At 47.7% G+C, this 20,787-nt stretch overlaps 1 protein-coding gene across 1 annotated transcript in view; it reads right to left on the bottom strand.

Annotated features, from left to right (window-relative positions):
* Nucleotides 1-3,829: 3,829 nt before the first annotated feature.
* Nucleotides 3,830-20,787, bottom strand: part of Sdhb (succinate dehydrogenase complex iron sulfur subunit B) — a 28,470-nt gene continuing 11,512 nt past the window's right edge. The window contains exons 3-8 of the mRNA XM_015484808.2: nucleotides 14,919-15,004; nucleotides 11,982-12,118; nucleotides 10,648-10,764; nucleotides 7,238-7,339; nucleotides 5,784-5,906; nucleotides 3,830-4,035 (exon numbers count right to left, since the gene is read on the bottom strand). Coding sequence (XP_015340294.2) covers nucleotides 3,958-4,035; nucleotides 5,784-5,906; nucleotides 7,238-7,339; nucleotides 10,648-10,764; nucleotides 11,982-12,118; nucleotides 14,919-15,004 — 643 coding nt within the window. The 3' untranslated portion in view covers nucleotides 3,830-3,957. The remainder of the gene's footprint in view (nucleotides 4,036-5,783; nucleotides 5,907-7,237; nucleotides 7,340-10,647; nucleotides 10,765-11,981; nucleotides 12,119-14,918; nucleotides 15,005-20,787) is intronic.

Raw genomic sequence — 20,787 nt, 5'->3', positions numbered from 1 at the left:
CATTCAAGAAGCTCCATCCCGAGCCATCTGGGAAGGAGCCACACCTGCAGCTGGGTCCGTCTCCTGGATGGGGCAGGAGGCCAGGGAAGTTCCCTTCCAACCACAGAGGATGTGGGAGGTCCTGCCATCTGCCGGGGTTACCTTTGGGGAAGTGGCTCTCGCTGTGTGGTCGTCCAGGTGGTCTGTGGGCCCGGCTCTCCTCCCAGATAACCATAGCTGAAATTTCCAGTCACATGTGGGCCAGGACTGACCGAATATCTTCCTTCCTGACTGCTGCCCCCTTGGGGGCCTGAGCCCAGCCCTCACAGGCCACTTGCTCCAAAATGCAAAAGATTGAGAAATCACTAATGTGGGTCAGTTCATTCCAGTGCGTGTGTCACTTCTTGATTTCTCCAGTTTCACTAGATTTTTGCAACCAAAGGGGATTTTCTCAGCTGGTGACAAACCCGGTACTAAGATTACGGCTATTTAACGCACAGCAAAAGGCAGTTGCAGCTGTATCTTTTTTTTTTTTTTTTTTTTGGTTACAGGGGTTGAACCCAGAAGCACTTTACTATTGAGCTACATCCCCTGCCCTCTTTTTAAATTTTGAGTCAGAGTCTTGCTAAGTTGCCGAGGTTCCCCTTCAATTGCCAGCTTTCGGACTTGAGATCCTCATACTTGGACCTTAGCAGTCTCTGGGACTACAGGTAGCGCGTGCCACTGCACCCAGCAGCCATTTGTCTCGTAGTCATCCGAGGGCAAGGAAGGGAAGGACCTGAAGAGAATCTGAGTGATGGGAGGTCTCTGCAGCATTGAGCAGAAACAGAGGAGACAGGGGCCTTGTGCAGAAAAACCATCTTCTGACCTGGCTGGTCTTGTTGGAAATTTACCAAAATCAGTCCCAGAGGGTGCCTGTAATCCAATCGCAGTGGCTCAGGAGGCTGAGGCAGAAGGATCATAAATTCAAAGCCAGCCTCAGTAATTTAGTGAGACCCTAAGCAGCTCAGCGAGACCCTGTCTCTAAAATATAGAAAGGGCTGGGGATGTGGCTCAGTGGTTAAGTGCCCCTGGGNTTTTTCTTGTGGAGCTGGGAATGGACCCCAGGGCCTTGTTCTTTCGGAGCATGGGCTCCACCCCTGAGCCACACCCCCAGTCCTACTTAAATATCAATGCTCCTTTCTAATTTATGACCTTGGCTTCTAGTTGGCGGGAAACAACTCTGTGTGTCTTTACCCCTAGACCTTACCTTCTTCAATGCCTGCAACTAGTGCTCTTAAAGCCAGAAATGCTTTCAGATTCATTCTCCATGAGTCAGACATTTTCTAAGTCACCGGGCTCAGGCTCATGAAGTTTCTGGCATGACCTGGGCTTCCTGCTACAGCTTAAAAAGTAAAGTAGCCCTGGGTTACTCATTGTTTTATTTATTTTGTGTGTTGGGGATCAAACCCAGGGGTGTTTGTTTTACCACTGAGCCACATTCCCAGCCCTTTTTAATTTTTATTTTAATTTTTTAATTCCCTTTTTCTTTTTATTAGTTCTAATCAGTTATACATGACAGTGGGAAGCTCTTCGACTCATTGAACACAAACGGAGCAGAATTTTTCCCTTCTCTGGTTGTACATGAAGTAGTGCCACACCATTGGTGCCATCCATGTACCTAGGGTAATGTCCATCTCATTCCCCCATCTTTTTTACCCCTTTGCCCTTCCTTCTCTTTAATTTTTATTTTGATAGATCCTTGCTAAGTTACTGAAGCTGCCCTCGAACTTAGGATCCTCCTGCCTCATCCCTCCATAAGCCTTGAGTTATTTGGAAAAGGGAAAATAGGAACTATCCGAATATCCATTAGTAAGTGTCAAAATCTTTTCTTTTCTTGGGGCACTAAGTAGGAATAGTTAATGGGAATTTTTTTTCCAAATCACTCTATGGGGTTTACCTGGAGAAACATTTCCAGCCAACTTTGTCCTGGAGTAGTGGGAAAACGGAAGTGGGGGTAGATCTATAGAAATTACGGTAAAATTCAAACCCAAGGGCTTAAAGGTCAATTGCAGGGTCAGGGACCCAGCCAATAGCCTTAACACTTTTCTAATACCTGTTTTGCATGGATTTTGGTCGGTATCTCTACCTGAAAGATGGATGATTAGCCCAGTGTCCCAAGGTTAGTACATTTAGGTGGAAAACTTATCAGTTCCTCCCTTGCTTTGAGGGAATTGGGTCTCTTCTTCTACACTGGGGAAAAAAAAAAAAAAAAAAAACTAATAAATTTGTTCACTCTTGCCTTCTGTTATTGTTCGTGCATCTAAATTTTTTTTTTCAGTTGTAGTTGGACACAATACCTTTGTTTTATTTATTTTTTATGTGGTGCTGAGGATCGAACTCAGGGCCTCACACGTGCTAGGCAAGTGCTCTACTGCTGAGCCCCGACCCCAGCCCTTTTATTTTTCAAATTTGCTAGACAAGAACCCAGGAAGAAATTGGTGAAGCAGAAAATCAAGTTCATTTCAATCCCTGTTTTTAATCCTGGGGATGGAACCCATGGCCTCCATGTAAGCTAGGCAAGCGCTCTACCACTGACCTACCCCCCAGCCCTGGTTCAGGGATCTTAATTGGCTTTTCTGGCCCTGGAATCAGCAACACTTCATTCTATAAAATAAAGTGTTCTAAGAGCTCAGCAGATGTTAGTTTTGTAGACAGAAATGGGCTTAAGAAATTGGAAACAAACCAAAAAACCAAATAGATGGGGCGAGGGCCACTGAGTTGTTTAGGGCCTTGCTAAGTTGCTGAAGCTAGCCTTGAACTCCGGATCCTCCTGCCTCAGCCTCCAGAGCTACTGGGATTACAAGTGTGTACCACTATGCCTGGCAAAACATGTCAGTTTTAGAGAAGCGAGGGCTATATTCAAGCATAAAAGTGGACCAGTGTTAGATTTAATTTTTGAGGTGCTAGGGATGAAACCCAGGGCCTTAACATGCTAGGCAGGCACCCTACCACCGAGCTACACCTGCAGATCTTTAAAAAATAACTTTTTGGTCCTGGGGATTGAATTTAGGGGTGCTCTACCACTGAACTACATCCCCAGTCCTTTTGAGACAGGGTCTCACTAAGTTGCTGAGGCTGGCTTTGAGCTTGCCATCCTCCTGCCTCAACCTCCCGAGTTGCTGGATGACAGGTGTGTGCCACCATGCCTGGCCCCCACGTTCTACCTTTGAAGGGAGAGTGTTATATCTGCCACAAATTTGAACAACACAAAACCTGGAAGGAAATATCAACTGTCAAAGGGGACATGGGACTCAGGAGTCTGGAAGGGCTTCTTTTCCCTTCTCTTTGCAGTGTTTCCCGTGCCCACTCTGACTGGTGTCTAAGCGCAGAGCCTTGGCAGCGGTGTGGGGAACTGATGTTTGCAGTGGGCATTCCCTTGAGGTCATCTGTGGCACTAACCGCGTCACAGCTCGGGTGGTCGCTGCTTGGCTCTGGAGGAATCTCAAACCTCCCTTCCAACGCCAGAGGCTGACCAGGATTTGGTTTTCAATACTCTTCGTACTGAACGCTGCAGGCGGGGGCTGCTGTGCTCCGCCACCTCACTGTGCCTCCTGACAGGCATCGGGCACTCACAAGAGTGCCAGGCCTCTCATGCCAGAAGGCCAGGCAGGCCACTCGACTCCCTTTCACCCTCGCAGGGGGGAGACAGAGGGGAAAGGAGGCAGAGGACTCGTCCTAGGGAGGGCAGAGCTTCAGCTGCGGATGCAGCGTCCACCGCTCCACGGGGCCCTTGGCTCAGTTCTGGAGCGGGGAGCAGGCCAAGGCCCCTAAATGGAGCAGGATCTTCATTAATGAAGCAGACCAGAACTGATTTCTTATAACTTTTATTATACATGCCGTATTCATGGAAAATCAAGACCTTCAAAGGAAATCAAGTTAGATATGAGCCACATTCAGCTCTGAGCTGGTCAGAAGCCGCGCTCAGCAGGGATACGGCTAAACCGCAGCTTTCTTCTCTTTGTAGGTCGCCATCATCTTCTTGATTTCAGCAATAGCCTTCCCTGGATTCAGACCCTTAAAAAGGAAGGAAAATCAGTAACAAAGTCGGTGAGGAGGATGGGAGGACCCTGGAGACCCTGGTGGCGCCTCCCTGGTGGGCCCAGAGTCAGGGAAGGCCAGTGCCTGATTCCCAGAAGCCCCGTTCTGGGCTAAGCTCCTCCGAGTCCTCCCAGGAGGCCCCTCCAGTGGGCCAACAGGGTACAGTCATGCTCACTGAGAGCCCAAAGACACCAGGGCAGTGTCCCTTCTCAGACCACAGGCCAGTGTCAATATTAGCCAGACAACTTTTCAGGTCCTTTCCATTGTTAGTGAACCAGCAGCAGCAGCAGCAGGCGCGAGCACGTGACAGCCCAGGAGGCGCCGTTAACCCTCACACACCTCCAACACCAGGGTCCTGCCTCAAGTGCGGCCCTGCAGCTGTGACCTCTGTTCTGCAGGAGGCACAACCCCCCCCCCCCAAGGCCAGCTTCGCAGACGTTGGAAGGACATAGCAAGCACGTGGAAAACTAGACAAGGGCCTGCCGGGGTGGGGAGGGCCTCCTCATTTTTATTTTGTTGGCACTGGGGACTGAACCCAGGGGCACGTCACTGTTGAAATTGGCTCCCCGCCTTTTTGAGACAGGACCTTACTAAATTGCTGAGGCTGGCCTCAAACTTGTGAGCCTCTGTCTCAGCCTCCCGAGTTGCTGGGACGCAGGCTGACCTCCGTGCCCGGTGAGCCCTCTCATTTAGGTTAACTCTAACCCCGAAATTAAAGTGTTGCAAGAAGAAAGGAAGGTGGGTGGGTGGGTGGGGGGAGATTTTAAAAGAAAGGAGATTTTAAGAGAAAAAGAAGAAAGACACTTTGTACACGGAGAGGGAATAATCCCCAACGCCTCAGGTGAGTGTGACAAGAAAGGAAGCGACATGGCAATGGCTGGAGCCCTGTCCTCGCTGCAGCCCCACAGCTGTCCTGATGTTTGCTCAGAGAGGCCTGAGGCACGGGTGGGGCTGCTGGGAACACAGTGGTTTCCAGGCAAGAAACAAGGAAATTGCCCAACTGGACGTGTGTCCGAGGGCGGGCAGGCTGCAGTCTTTTAACAGCTCCCTCCCTGGCTGCCCTGGAGTGTCCCCGCGGCTGTCTCTGGGCTCACTGTGACTGTGAGGGAAACTGCTCTTCCCTCGGGCTTGGCTCTAGGGCAGCTGTGTTGGGAACCACAGGACCAGCACTGGCAGCGGATCACAGGGCAGCCCATCACAGCTGCTGCCCTGTCTGATGTGGGCTGCATGAAGCCAAGCTGGGCCACGCGAAGCCCTTTCAGAAACTCTGAGAGGACAGGCGGTGGCTGAGGCCAAGCGTGCGTGGTGAGGTGGAGTCCAGGCTAGGGAGAGCCGAAGGCAGCAGGAAGAGGGGGCGAGGCCCAGAGAACCACAGCTCTGAGCCAGAGAGCTCTGCGGGGTAGAGGGGGACCGGCTGGAGCCGGAGGGGAGGTGGGGAGGGACTGGTGCCCACAGCTGCCTGTTCTGATGGCTTCCACCTCTGGATCCTTGAAGTCAGCTGACTGCAGGTGCCTGCCTGTGGACCCCTACAGCACTCGACTCCCCCAAGGTCCTTGTCCTCTATAAGTAAAGCCTATTCCTGGAAGTGCCGGAGGGACTCTCTGGCTGAGGCCACAGACACTCTGGAGCCTCTCCATCTCCAGTGACCAGGTCTGCTCTCTGCCCATGGCCTGCGCATGCGCACAGCTACTCCTGAGGGGGGCTGAGAGGCACCGGCCGCATACCTTGGGACAGGTCCTTGTGCAGTTCATGATGGTGTGGCAGCGGTACAGGGAGAAGGGGTCTTGCAGCTTGGCCAGGCGCTCCTCTGTGAAGTCATCTCTGGAGTCGATCATCCAGCGATAGGCCTGGGAAGCCAGGGGAAGATCAGCGGAGTTGTCACCTTAGAAGCCAGAGCAGCGCTCTGGTGGCCCAAGGGCCTTGGCATGCAGAAGAAGGGGCTCCTCTGGGCCCAGATGCTTTGACCCTGCACTCTTTAATTCCTGCCATCTTTCAAGAAAGGCTCCCAAGTTCTTCCCACCTTGCTGGGTGATCCCCAGGAGCCTTTCATCCCTGGTAATTATACGCTATTGGGCGTCAGCTCTTCTCGTTATTTTTCATGCTGCTCAACAGTGTCCCACCCAGATCGTAATTAGTGAGGGTGGGGACTGTGGCACATGCTTTTAATCTGTCTTCACAGCACCCAGCTGTGCCAGACTCTGTCACTGAGTAAACCCATGACTTAACAGACCTGTCTAGAGACAATATTTGTCCCATTTGTTGATTCTCTCAATTCCTATATCCACCCCAGCAACCAGAGATCAGAAAGGTAAAATTGGATCAGCCAATTTTACCTTTCTGATCAGCCTGGGCTGCTCCAGTGGCACCACCGAGAGCTCCGAGGTCCCCGGCAGCTCAGGTGCTCTTGTGCGAGCGGCCCACACGAGCTTCCCAGGCCCCGCGGCAATGCTGCTCTTGCAGCCACGCATGGCTCTTTATGCAGGAAAATAAAAAATGTGAACTTGTCTTTTTTCCCCCTTCAGTTACTTGGGATTGAACCCAGGGGTGGCCCAACATTAAGCTGCGTCCCCAGCCCCATTCACCCACTTAGCTAATCTAACCTCACCTACCTTATTTGATCTAGGAATGATACTGGGGATTTGACCCAGGGGTGCTTTACCATTGAACTACATCCCCAGCCCTTTTCTGAGACAGGGCTCACTAAGTTGCTTAGGGCCCTGCTAATTTGCTTAGGCTGCCCTCAAACTTGTGATCTTTTGCCTTAGCCTCTGGAGTTGCTGGGATCACAGGTATGTGCCACCACACTGGGCAAATGAAATTATCTTTTGAGTTAAGAGTCTGTGAGCTGGGCACAGTGGTGCCCACCTGTAATCCCAGTGACTCAGGAGGCTGAGGCAGGAGGACTGCAAACTCAAGGCCAGACTGGGCAATTTAGGGAGACCCTGTCTCAAAACTTTTATAAAACGGGCGATGAGTGTGGCTCGGTGTAAAGGCGTGTCAACGTGAGGCCAAGAGTCACTGAAAGCCAGTGACCCACGAAGCCAATCACCCTGTGTGCTGACTGCCCATGGACACCATCCTACCCCTCAGAATGGTGGCCTCGCAACAATCTCCTGTCCTCTTCTGTGTCCAGAAGTCTGACTTTCGCTCTCTCCTACGGCAGGGGAGGGGTACTCACCTGCATAAGAACTGCGGGCCCCAAGTACTTGTCTCCATTCCACCAGTAGCTGGGGCAGCTGGTGCTGCAGCAGGCACAGAGGATGCACTCATAGAGCCCGTCCTGTGACGAGAAGAAAGGGCAGTCAGAGCCTGGTGGCAGAAGACGTTGTGTCTTTAGTGATGAAGTGTGATGTTGGGGTCAGGGCATGAACAAAGGGGTGTGAATGTTCTTGGCAAACCTAAGGAGTGTGTGCAGAGATTTGTCAGGTTAAAATAAAAAGGCCTTGTAATTAGATACAAACATCCGCTTGATTAGAGCCCAGGGATCTCAAGTATGAGCACACTGAGCCTTTATTAAACGAGAATCCTTCACTGATATAAAAAATCAACAAAGACCTGAATAAACTTACCACCTAGCTAGCATCAAGTTGAAAGTGCAGAAGTTAAAACAGTGCCGCGCTTCTGCCCTTGGCCTGGCAGAGACCACGGGCATCCTAGGGGAGCACCAACCTCGTCCTCAGTTCCAGCCAACCCTGACGGGCTCCATGCTTTACCTGGGGCCCAGCTGAGGAGCACAGCGTGCCTGTGAGGCGGGGACTGCGGACTCCCACTCACAGGTAAGAACCAGGCTGGGCGAGGCAGCTGGGGCCTGCGGCCAGGCACACACAGCAGAGCCAGGAGCAACCCAGAGCTCTGTCCCTGGCATCCCTGCTCTCTTGTGGCATCAGCTGCCACACAGGCTCAAGCTGCCCAAGAAATTCTAAAAGGCCACTTTCTAATTTTAGAAACAAAATAGATTAAAAGCAGCAAAACAAAAGGGACACACTGACACTGAGGTGAGAGCAGACAGGAGGGGAGACAGTGGTGGTCATGTCTGACTCAGGAGGGTGCATGGGTGCAGGCTGGCCCCCGGGCTCCAGAAAGCTAAGGTCAGAGAGGCTAAGCTCAGGCGGGGTCAGACTCTTGAACCCACCCAAGCAAAACTCTGTAAAAAGAATTTACTGAAAATCTGGGGCAGACTTTGAAGGATAAAGATATTAATCTAGCCTTATTTATAATAAAAGTTTAGAAGCAATCTCACCATTCAACAGAGGTGGACGGCTGAAGAGCACAAGGTACCTACTCCTAGAGTAGCACAAAACTGTTGGATTAATGCCGACAAGAATTAAAAAAAAATTTTTTTTTGGTTTTAGTTGTTGATGGATATTTAATTTATTATTTATTTATTTATTTTGCTGAGGATTGAACCCAGTGCCTTACACATGCTAGGCAAGCGCTCTACCACTGAGCCACAACCTCAGTCCCTGACGAGGATTTTTTAAAAAATATTTTTTATAGTAGATGGACATATACCTTTATTTTATTTTTTATGTGGTGCTAAGGATCGAACCCAGTGTCTCATGCGTGCTAGGCGAGTGCTCCACCAACTGAGCTACAACCCCAGTCCACAATAAGGAATTTTTTAAGAACACAGGTGAGTCTGGCACGATAGTATGAACCTGCAATTCTATGTAATCTAGAGGCTGAGGCAGGAGGATAAAAAGTTCAAGGTCAGCCTGGGTAACTTAGCAAGACTCAAAGGAAATTAAGAAAGGACTGGGGATGTAGCTTAGTGGTAATGCACTTGCCTAGTATGTGTCAGGCTCTGAAATTCTAATGACTTGGGAAGCTGAGACAGAAGGACTGCAAATTTGAGGCCAGCCTCAATAATTTGGTGAAACCCTCAGCAGAGCTGATGTAACTGGGAACATGAAATGACTAGTTGGGAGAGAGGGGCTGGGGGAAGTGCAAGGCTCTCTGGCAGTTAGAAGTGGCAGTGGACAGAGCTGTGCCCCAGTAACAAGGCACTCTCAGGAGTGGACATGAAAGGTGAAATTCATTTATTCATTCCTAGAACAATTTTTTACCCCACTGTGGTCCTGGGGATGGAACTGAGGACCTTGTGCTTGCTGGACAAGTACTCTGTGACTGCGTCACAATCCCAGCCCTCTTTTGTTTTGAGACAAGGTCTCCCTAGCTGCCCAGGCTTGGACTTCTGATCCTTCGCCTCAGCTTCCAGAGTGGCTGGTATTACAGGCGTGTGTCCCTCCACCCAGCTTTTTGCCTTTTTTTTTTTTTGGTGGTACTAAGGATTGAACCCAGGAGTGCTCTGTCACTAAGCTACAACACCAGCCCTTTTTTATTTTAGTTTATTTTTTTGTGGTGCTGGGGACTAAACCCAGGGCCTTGTGCATGCAAGGCAAGCCCTCTACCAACGGAGCTGTGTCCCCAAGCCCTAGCCTTTTTTATTTTGAAACAGCTTTGCTAAGTTGCTGAGGCTGGCTGGCCTTGAACTTGTGATCCTCCTGCCTCAGCCTCCTGAGTAGCTGGGCTTACAGGCTGTGCTACCACCATGCCTGGCTTATACAACTAATACTCATTAATAAAACACTGTGCACCAGGGTCTAGAGACCCAGAAAGGAATAAGGCCCTGTTCTTGAGATGTGTTGCTCTGCTAAACAGAGGCACGTACGTCATTCTCCTAGGGAAATGGGAGGATTGTTCAGAGCAGCGACTGTGAGGCAGTCTGTGGCCTCAGTCCCCTGCAGCTGGGGCTGTTTCTATCTGTCCCCTTCCCACCCCACCTCTCCACTAAGATGTAGGCAGTGAACGTGCAAATCAGAAGAATTCTGACAGGGGCAAAAGCACAGAAGAAGAGACTGAAAGCTTCTCCTGTTTAAAATTTTTAGGCTGTCTGCAGGAACAGTAGCCAGAGCCCACGGCCCACCACCCGAGTTGGGGTTAGGAAAGAACCGAGGGCGCTAATTCCACTTCTGCCCTTAACGTTTAGCTGCACCTGTAAGTTGGTGGTGACAGTAAGACTGCAACCAGGCATATGGGATATATTTCCTCACAGTGAGACCTCAGCCCTGCTTCAGCTATTAACTTATAAACACCAGGCACTTTTTTTTTTTTTTGGGTACTGGGGAATGAACCCAGGGGCACTCTACCACTGAGACACATCGCCATTCCTTTTTATTTTTTGTTTTGAGATAGGGTCTTGCCAAGTTGCTTCCGACCTCACTAAGTTGGTGAGCCTGGCCTTGAACTTGTGATCCTTCTGTCTCAGCTTCCAAGTCACTGAGATTACAGAGGTGTGTCACCATGTCTGGCTCAAGCCACTTAATACATTGGCTGAAAAAAGACAAATGTCTGGCCACCTACCCTAGGGGCAGGGCATGGGCCTGACAGCTCTTCAATTCACTCTGGGCCTTCACAGGCTCACATGGGCCCTTAGAGAAGGACTTTCAACACTTGGGCCAGATGCCCTTAAATTTTCTTTCCACAATACGCTAAATGGTTTGCATCGTCCCCTGTTACTCCCCCAAGTCACACAAACATCTCTGCAATGAACCCCCTGAATCAAGACAATTAGCAGGAACCAATGACCAGTTTCTCACGATCTTCTATGGACTGCAGGTACTGCTGCTTGCCCTCCTGGGACTCATCCTTCTTCTTCAAGTAGGGCTCGATGGACTTGTACTGTGCATAGAAGTTGCTCAAATCCTGAGGTTAAGGGGGAGGAAGAAGAAAAGGGTCAGATGACACCATCACTTCTTAGTTTCCCCCTCGCTGTGCTTCTTGGACACCACTTATTTTTCTGTAATAGACAGCAGAAGTCAGGCTCTTCCTGGACACCAACATATACAAAGGTCACAAAAGGAGAAATGGTCACTATTACGGTCTGGCTATGAAGTGTCCCTCAAAGAGTCATGTTGAAAGCTTGGTCCCCAGCACAGCAATGTTGAGAGGTGGGGTCTTAGGAAGTGACTGGATCATGAGAGCTCTAACTGCTCTCTCTGCTTCCTAGCTGCCCTGAGCTGAGCAGCTCTGCTCTATCATGCTATTTTGGCGGTGGGGGGTGGGGGTGTAACCAGGGATTGAACTCAGGGGCACTCGACCACTGAGCCCCTTCCCCAGGCCTATTCTGTATTTTATTTAGAGACAGGGTCCCACTGAGTTGCTTAGTGCCTCACTTTTGCTGATCTTCCTGCCTTGGCCTCGAGAGCCGCTGGATGACAGGTGTGCGCTACCGCGCCAGCGTTACCATGGGCTTTTGCTATGATGTTCTGCCTCACATCAGGCCAGCCACAGAGTGACCGAGTGAGCAAGATAGACCTTTCTTCCTTTAAATTGTTTTTTTCAGGTACTTGGTTCAGTGACAAAAAGCAAACTAACAGTGTCACAGTGTAAGCACAGTTAGAAAATCTGTCCCTTGCCTTTCTGAGGATTTGCCAAGGTCCTTTCCTTCCCTGTCCGCCCTTGCAAACAGCCAGCAAAGGCCCAAAGGCCAAATGGGTGGGCGGGACGGTGGGAGCAGGAGTAAAATTCAAACAACTGTTGCTTTCCCAGCTGGCATTTCCCACCCAAATTCTTTGTAGTTATGGCCAAATCCTGCATTTCTGGGACCTATGCCCTATTATTCCCAAACAATCCTTACCAAATGAGCTGCTAGAGGATTTTCTAGGTATTTATCTTTTGCCATTTAAATTCATTAATTAAACTTGAACAGGCCACACTGTTGTCAGACCTGGGAGGTTTCCCAATGCTCTTGGGGACATGGTGGTCTTCCTGCCATAACAGGAATACAGCCCCACCCAGCTCTACCTGGACTGATTGGAAAGTAGCTATAAAAACTGGAAAACAGCTGCTCTGAACAAGTGATCGCACCACTCACATCGACACCACCCCTGCAAACCCAGGAAGGAGCTGCGGCCACTCACGGGAACGAGGTCCTTGATCACGTACATGTGCGGGAGGGGGTAGATTTTTGAGACCTTGTTGAGGTCGGTGTCGATCCTGTGGGTGCAGGCGAGCGTGTTGCCTCCGTTGATGTTCATGGCACAGGAGCCACAGATACCTGAGGGGAAGACCCAGACTCAGGCCCGCGCCAGCTCCTTTCTCCTGGGCCGTCACTGCTCTACCACTGGGAGCAGCACCGACATGGGACATCTCTTGCCTTTCCTCTTTCCTCCTCCTTCCTGTCTAGAAGGTGGATTTCATGGCTGAAGCTCCCAAAACCATTTTGTGGCAACCTTGAGGTTAGAAGCCACACAGTGAGGATGGCTCTGTAGAGGGTCAGAGGGACCCGGGGTGCTCCTGGCCCCGTGCAGTTCCCATATCAACCTCAGCTCCATGCTAGTCGTGCCCCCCTTACTGAGCCCCGGGGCTCTGTGCCAGGCAAATGCTCTATCACTGAGCGACAATCCAGCCCAAGAGTCATGTATCTTCAGAGAAAAACTGGCCGCCTTCTTTTCTTTTTCTTTTTTTTTTTTTAAGGCCCAAACTTAAATTCTAACAGATGCAGTGCCCAAAGCTCATCGACACGGTCTTGGTCATCTCAAAGCTGAGGCCTCGCCACAGATCACCGAGAGCGCGCGCCCACTCTCTGTGCCACAACAGGCAGCACAGTGGTGGCTCTGAGCTCTACCCCGCGTACTGACTGAACACTCACTTTTCAAGGAGAAGCAGAACGAGCTGAAGCAAAGCAAAGCAAAGCAAAGCAAAATAAGATGCCGAGCCAGGCCCGGAGGTGCACGCCCACAATCCCAGCTACTCAGGAGGCTGAGGCAGGAGACAAGTTCGAGGCCAGCCTGGGCAACTTAGCGAGACCCTGTCTCAAAATAAAAAATAAAAGGTCTGGGGATATGGCTCAGTGATGGAGGGTCCCTGGGTTCAACCCCCCGTCCCCACCACACACAAAATCACATGCCAACCAAGGACCTTGACAAGTGAGGTCTCTTAGCCTGGACTTATTTCCTGTGACACTGATACGGGCCTTTTCTGTTGGGAAGGTCATGTTAGGAAGAGAGCTAGCTCAGGCCCTTGAGTCCATGAAGCTGATCAACACTGTCCTGGTCATCTCAAGGTGAAGGCTCACCCTCACGGCCACACGACAAGCAGCACAGTGGTGGCAAGTGCTGGGAACTAGCTGCCTCCCGCTTTCCAAGCCCGGATTTGGGATCTGGAACGCACCCCCAAGGCCCACGTGTTGGAGGTCTGGTCTCCAGGGAAGAAGTGTTCAGAGGTGGGGCTCCGGGGACTGTGGGGCACAAGGGCTCTAGCCGCTGTCTCTCACTTCCCACCGCCACGAGGTGGGTGATTTCCTCTGCCACTACCTTCCACTGTGATGTCGGCCTCGCCACAGGCTCAGAAACAGTGGAGCGAGATGACACGGACTGAAAACGTAAGCCAACAAGGATTTCATCCTTTTTCCTTTAAGCTGTTTTTCTCAAATACTTCATTACAGCAACAAAAACTGACTAATGTACCCAGTGAGCACCCGAGTGCAGACTGGGGTCTGATGGCCTTGGCTGACTCCTGTGTATCCTCAGAGAAGTCCCTTCACCTCATCTGTCTGTCAGGGTAAACAGCAACACTCTCTCTTTGTGTCACCTAAAGTGCACAGAACAGCTGGCTCACAGCCTGGCCCGTGTTCACCAGGGCCAGTCTTCACAGCACCGTGTGTAATTCTGGTCACATCTGAGAACCCTTTTAGTTCTCTTTGAGTCATTTCAAGTTTTACTTTTAAAAAAATCCACATTTGTATGCCTATTATACTATCACTAGTAATTATATTTTTGTAATATATAAAATAAACATATAGCCATTTTAAAGTAGGAAATGCTGGTGTTCCCACTGTCTCAATAGCTCCCATGGCACCAGCAGTACAAGTCACCAGACCAAGGGAGACGCTGCCCCAACAATCTAGAGCATGCCTGCCGGGCTTCTATTCTCGCGACTAAAATGCTCAGGGGTCACTCCAGTCAAACTGGGCTAACTGGGCTGCATGAAATAACCACCAAGAGACACAAATACCTTTTTCTTTGTGGTCACTGTGACGGCTCTTCTGACCTTAAGGGTCCGCAGGAAGAGAGAGAGCTAGAGCTCGCGCTGACCCCTTTTATCGAGGAGAAGCTGTTCAAATGAGGCAAGGGGTCAGGTTTCAGGGGGCTGAGTATCTTCATGATGTCCACTGTCAGCAGGTTGACTGACACCTGGGTAGGCCACACCCAAGGGCACAGTAAGAGAAGGGGACACACACACAAGGCACTTCCATGGAAGATTCTATCCTAAACGTGGCAAGGGGTTATATTACAAAGGAACAGGTGAGCGTAGCTTCACCCATGGGGCTGTAGCAAGACACCGACCCTCGCACCCAAGAAGGGTGCCACATTTCTGCAACTGAGAGCCTCAGCACCCAGCGGGGGAGTGTAACTCAGTCACATGTAAGGTTGGCCTCCCACACATGCCTACTGTGCACACAAAATGATGGCAGCTAAGAGGACGTGCATCACCCTGGGAGACAAGCGCAGGTGTGCACAGGCGTCAGCAGGAAGCCCGCCACCACTCCCTAAGCAGCAGTGAGCTCGGCAGTGCGTGTGGCCAGTAACACATGCCCCCTCATCCCTGAGGCGTGTGCAGCTAACAGAGACCATGCGACAGAAAGTTCCTGAGGGAAAGCGAACTCAGGAACTGGAACCTGCCCCAGGGTCTAAATTTCAATTCAGTTACACGAGAAAAGGAAAGGTGACATGCAGCAAGGTCATACGGCAGAGCAGCAACTGTTTCCGGGATGTCTCCATTGCTTCATGTCGGCCCAAACCTCTCGGGAGAGCCAGAACATAAATGTCGGGGCCTAACGGGAATTAAATGCTTACCTTCTCTGCATGACCTTCGGAAGGTCAAGGTAGAATCGATTTCATTCTTAATCTTGATTAAAGCATCCAATACCATGGGACCACATCTGACAATAGAAAAACCTCAGTTGTACTTATGAAAGTTCAAAACTCCCTACCTGGTCATAACATGATCTGAGATACTTGGATATATTTATCATTCATTTGACCTTCTCAGATCAGACAAAAATATTTTCATAGTTTTATCTTTCAATTTTTTTTTGGATCAAACCCAGAGGTGCTGTACCCCAGCTACAGCCCAGACCCTTTTTGTATTTTACTTTGAGACAGGATGCCCAGGTTGGCCTTGAACTTGTGATGCTCCTGCCTCAGCCTTCCAAGTACCTGGGATAATAGGGGTGCGCCACTGCACCCAGCCTTCTGCTTTCTTCTTCTTCTCTTTTTTCTATCTATCTATCTATCTATCTATCTATTTATTTATTTTTATGTGGTGCTGAGGATCAAACCTCACACATGCGAGGTATCACTGAGCTACAATCCCAGCACCCCTTCTGTCTTCTTTTAAGGAAATATTTTTAGATTAAATATTTTTAGAAATGAACTTTAATTTCCTTACTTTTCAGTGTATTTATAATACTGTACCACTCCATATAATGTTAAGAACTCTTCTACTTTATAGGCTCAATTTACTTCCTGTTTCCAGCCCTTAAACTATGTCATATGCATTATATCTGTTATATGTTATAATTTTGTTTTTAGTCACCATCAATTTTAATAAAATCCATTGTGTTTATCTATATATTTATTACATTTGGTGTTCTTCATACTTGAATTTCTACCTGTATTATTTTTCTTCAGTTTGAATAAATCTCCTCCTATGTTTTTTTAAAATATATTTTTTAGTTGTAGATGGACACAATACCTTTATTTTATTTATTTTTACAAGGTGCTGAGAATAGATCCCAGGGTCTCACACATGCTAGGTGAGTGCCCTACCACTGAGCCACAACCGCAGCCCTCCTCCTATGTTTTATGGAGGGTAGGTCTTCTGGTTCTGAAATCTTTCACTTTTTGTTTATTTGAAACTGTCTTCATTTTTTCATTTTGAAGGATCTTTTTTTTTTTTTTTCCCGTGGCGGACACAACATCTTTGTATGTGGTGCTGAGGATCGAACCCAGGGCCGCACGCATGCCAGGCGAGCGTGCTACCACTTGAGCCACATCCCCAGCCCCTTGAAGGATCTTTTTTAAAAAATTTATTCTAATTAGTTATACATGACAGTAGAATGAATTTTAACACATCATACATAAGTAGAGTACAGCTACTCATTCTTTTGGTGGCACATGATGTAGAGTTACACAGGTCATGTAATTATATACGCACATATGGTAATAATGTCTGATTCATTCTACTATCATTCCTACTCCCATTGAAGACAAATTTCTGGCTATTTCTCTTTTAGCACTTGGGAGATGCCACGTCACTGTCTTTTGGCTTCTAGAGAATCTGATAAGAAGTCAGCAACTGTTAATCTTATTTCCCTGAATGCAATGTGATATTTTTCTCTCGTTCTTTCAAGATTTTCTCTTAAGTTTTGGTCTTCAGCAATTTGGATATCACGGATCTGGGTGCAGTTTTCTATTTACCCTGTTTGGGATTAACTAAGCTTCTTAATATATAAATTGTGTCTTTTGTAAGCTTGGGAAGTTCTAGCTATCAATTGCCCATTCTTCTCTATTATTTCTGGAACTCCAGTTACATGTTTGTGACTCTTTAACACTGTTCTATAGACCGCTGAGGTGCTTTTCTTTTTAAAGTCTTTCTTCCTCTTAGGATTGAATAATTTCTATTTATTTGCAAGTTCAGTAAATCTCCCTACTGAGATTTACAATCTGCTACTAATGCCAACCAGAGAATTTTCTACTTCAGGTACTGTATTGTTTTAGTTCTGGATTTTCTATTTGGCCTTTTCAATAGTTCCATTTCTCTGCTGAGATCTCCCATCTCATTATGAGCCTTTTTTTTTTTTTAGCCTAATTATACAATTCTTGTTTGCTAAGTTCAACAACTGGGTCCCTAGACTGGGTGGCTTAAGCAACAAACACTTCTTTTTTGTAGTTTTTGGGGCTGAAGTCTGAGATCAAGGTATGCCACAGTCAGCTTCTCATAAGGACATCTTCCTGGCTTGCAGATGGCCTTTCCTCAGTGTGTGCTTGGAGAGATAAGAAATCTCTCTCTTACATCTCTTCTTACAAGGGCGCCAATCTTAAGGGCTCCATCTTTACAGCCTCATCAAGCCCTAGTCACCTCTCAAATAGTTCATCTCCAATCACTCACATTGGGGTGCAGGGCTTTAGTATGCGATTTTTTTTTCTTTTTTTGGCGCTGGGGATCAAACCCAGGGCCTTGTGCATGAGAGGCAAGCACCCTACCAACTGAGCTATGTCCCCAGTCCCAGTATGTGATTTTGGGAGACAAACATTCAGTCCCCAAGTCACCACCCATTATCTTTTTCTTAAATATGAGTCATGTTTCACTGTTTCTTTGTACAGTTTGAATTATGTGCTATATCTTGTGAAAAATAGCTATAAGAGATATGTATTGTTTTCCTGATACGCGCTCGCGTGCGCACACACACACACACATATATATTTTATTGTTTTAACAGATAATTAATATGACCGAATCAAGATCTGGGCAGAGTTCATGAAGAAAATCTGGGGCTCCTTCTCCATGGTTTTCCTCTTTTTAGGATTTCTCCATTCTCCAGTTGTGGTGAAATGTCCTCTGGTTGTCAAGCTACTGAATTTGTTTTCCGTTCTAGTTTTAGTCCTCACACTCCCCACTCTTGGGCCCACTGCATTCTTCCAACGGTCAGCTCCCTACCTTTTGAGTGCCCACTGCTGGTCACTTTCCAGTCCTCCTGGTAGCTGTTTCTGCTATTTTGTGCAGTACATAGTTGTTATTTGGAGTTAGTGTGATGAGAGCTACTATCCTATAATTGGAAGTGAACCCAATCATTTAATTTTTTTTTTCTAGTTGTAGCCACATACTATAAGATTTGATTTGCAATGTTTTTATTTTCTAAGTACTTGGAAACATTTTAAATTTTTTCCCTTAATCAAATAGTTACTTGAAAGAATATGTTGTAAATTCTAGGCAGTTGGGATTTTGTTTTTAAATATGAATTCTTAATTTTATTGTATTATGGTCAGAAAATGTGGCTTGCACAATTTCCATTTCTTTGAATTTTGCTAAGGATTTTTAGTTGTTACATATTTGACAACTTTTGTCTATTTAAGAAGACTGCTACCAATTCTACCTCTTAATGAATTTATTTATTGACAGTCAAAAATATACTTTGGCAAGGCATGGTTGTGTACACCTGTAATCCTAGCAACTTGGGAGCCTGAGGCAGGAGGATCACAAGTTTGACTCAACATAAAAAATAAAAAGGGCCGGGATGTGGCTCCGTGGTAAATCTTTTGCCACACTCAAGACAAATATACAGTTTTTCACTAGTATGGCTTCTCTGATGGGTAAGAAAGTCAGAGTTTTGTTAGAAGCTTCTTTCCACACTTGATGGGTTTCTCTCCAGGTTGGTTTTCCGGTGTCCAATGAGATGAACAAACAGTCTGAAGCTCTGATGACACTGAAGGTATTTAAAAAGTTGTCCTCTGGTGTCAATTCTCTTGCAATGAGGACTGAACAGTGCTAGAAAGTTCTCCCATACTCAATGCATGTGCAAGGTTTCCTACTTATATCACTCCTGTGGGTGATCAAGTTTGAGCTCAGATTAAGGGTTTTCCAAACTTCAGGGCATCTGTGGTTTCTCCTTTGGAGTGGCTGTTAGGGCAGCTTTCTGGGTAAAGCATTCTTATGCTTCCTATAACTACAGGATCTCTGTTCCCCTCTGAAGTCTGAGCTCTCATCAAAGTCTGAGATTTATCTAGGCTTCTTCATCTTAATGAAGTCTCTGATGTGTAAATATTCTTCTTTGGGTAGGGGCAGGTTACTGGGGACTGAATCCAGCGGTGCTTTACCACTGAGTCACATCCCGAAGTCTTTTTAATTTTTTGTTTTGAGACAGGGTCTCACCAAGTTGCTAAGGCCAGCCTTGAACTTGTGATCCTCCTGCCTTAGCATCCCAAGTTGCTGGGATTACAGGTGTGCACCACCATGCCCAGCTATAAATACATTTTTTAGTAGAATTAATTTGTCTGGTCAAGACACCTGTGAGGCTTCTGATGCAGGGGAGGGCTGAACTCAAGGGCTTTCTCACCCACATTACAGCTACATGTTTTTTCACCAGTGGCTGAGCTCTGGTGAACCTTTTATCACATACGCTGTATTTACAAGTGGCTCCAGAGTTCTCATTTTCTGTCTGGCAACAAAGTTCACACCTAGGAAGCCACTTTCACATGAGCCACTGAAGTGGTTTCTCTGCTATGTGAATTTTCTGATGTACAGTAAGGTCTGAGCTACAGCTAAACTTCTCATACTGAAATACTTAGAAGCATGAGTGTGGGTTGCCTAGTACCTAATGAGGCTGGCACTCCTCATGCACTCCAAGCATCTACAGGGCTTCTCATCTGTGTGGACCCTGGTGCATAGTAAGGTCTGATTTCTGGCCAAAGCCTTTCTCATAGGCACCACACACATAGGGCTTCTCCTAGTACAAATTCTTTTATGTAATGATGAAGGCTTAACAATGTTGGGAACTTTCCTCACTCTTATTACACTTTCAGGGCCTTTCAGCAGGATGAGTTCTCTGGTGGTTAAGAAGATCTGATTTCCCACTAAAAGCATGTCACAATCCAGACACTTAAGTGGTTTCTCATGATGTGAGAGCATCAGTGCCTTAGGAAGTGAGTATCTGGACTAAAGCATTTATAACACTCGCTACGCAGATATAGGTTCTCCCTGCGCGACTTCACTAGTGGACAAGCAGAGCTCTGACCAAAATTCCGGCCACAAACGTCATATGTACAGAGCTCTTCTCACATCTGCTGCATTTATAAGGTTTCTCATGCTGTGGATCCTCTGGTGGGAAACAAGTGCTGAGCTCTGGAGGAAGGTTCCTTCCCAGCGTAGGTATCTTACACACAGAAGCTCCGTTTCACACAAGTTTCATGATCCAGGCACTGGCACACCTGCTATCTATTCGAGTAGTCTGATGCACATAAATAAACTCCTTCTACTCTGAGGGCATCCTTGGACACACTTTCCTTCCAACTCTCTTCTGAAGTGTACCTTTTCTATGGCCCCCTCCTATGGAGATTTCCACTGGTATTCTTGTCACATCATTGCCTTGAAGCCATCTTCTTGATGAGAACAAGAAGCCTCAAGTCTGGCTTCCTTTCGGCTCCAAAAGGTCTCCAGGCCAGGTCCACTCCCCATACTCAGCTCTCCCTCTCCTGCCTGGTGCTGTCCCTGGGCCTTGGAGGGCACTTCCAGGGGCCCACTGGTTCACTGCGGCCCCAGGCTCCATGGTGGGACCCCCACATCCAGAAGGAAGGAGAAGAGCCTGGGAGGCTGCGCAGAGCTGGGGCCACTCTGGCTGCACTGTCCATGAGGGCCACACCTTCACTTCATGTTTTATTTTTAGAAATGAAAACTTAATTTTACTTCAGACACGTCAATATTTTTAAATTGGTACAATTAGCATGCAAAGCGTTTCTATTCAAATAAGTAAAAGAAAAAAATAAAAATCTTCCAAATAGTAAGATGGACACAATACCTTTATTTTATTTTATTTGTTTATTTTTATATGATGCCGAGGATCAAACCCAGTGCTTCACACATGCTAGGCAAGCGCTTCACCACTGAGCCACAACCCGGGCCCCAGCAACACTCTGTCTTAAAATAAAAATAAAAAGGGCTTGGGAT

Source organism: Marmota marmota, unplaced genomic scaffold (assembly GCF_001458135.2).
Source record: "Marmota marmota marmota unplaced genomic scaffold, marMar, whole genome shotgun sequence".
NCBI classification, from domain to species: domain Eukaryota; kingdom Metazoa; phylum Chordata; class Mammalia; order Rodentia; family Sciuridae; genus Marmota; species Marmota marmota.
This window is presented reverse-complemented; position numbering and strand designations above follow the sequence as displayed.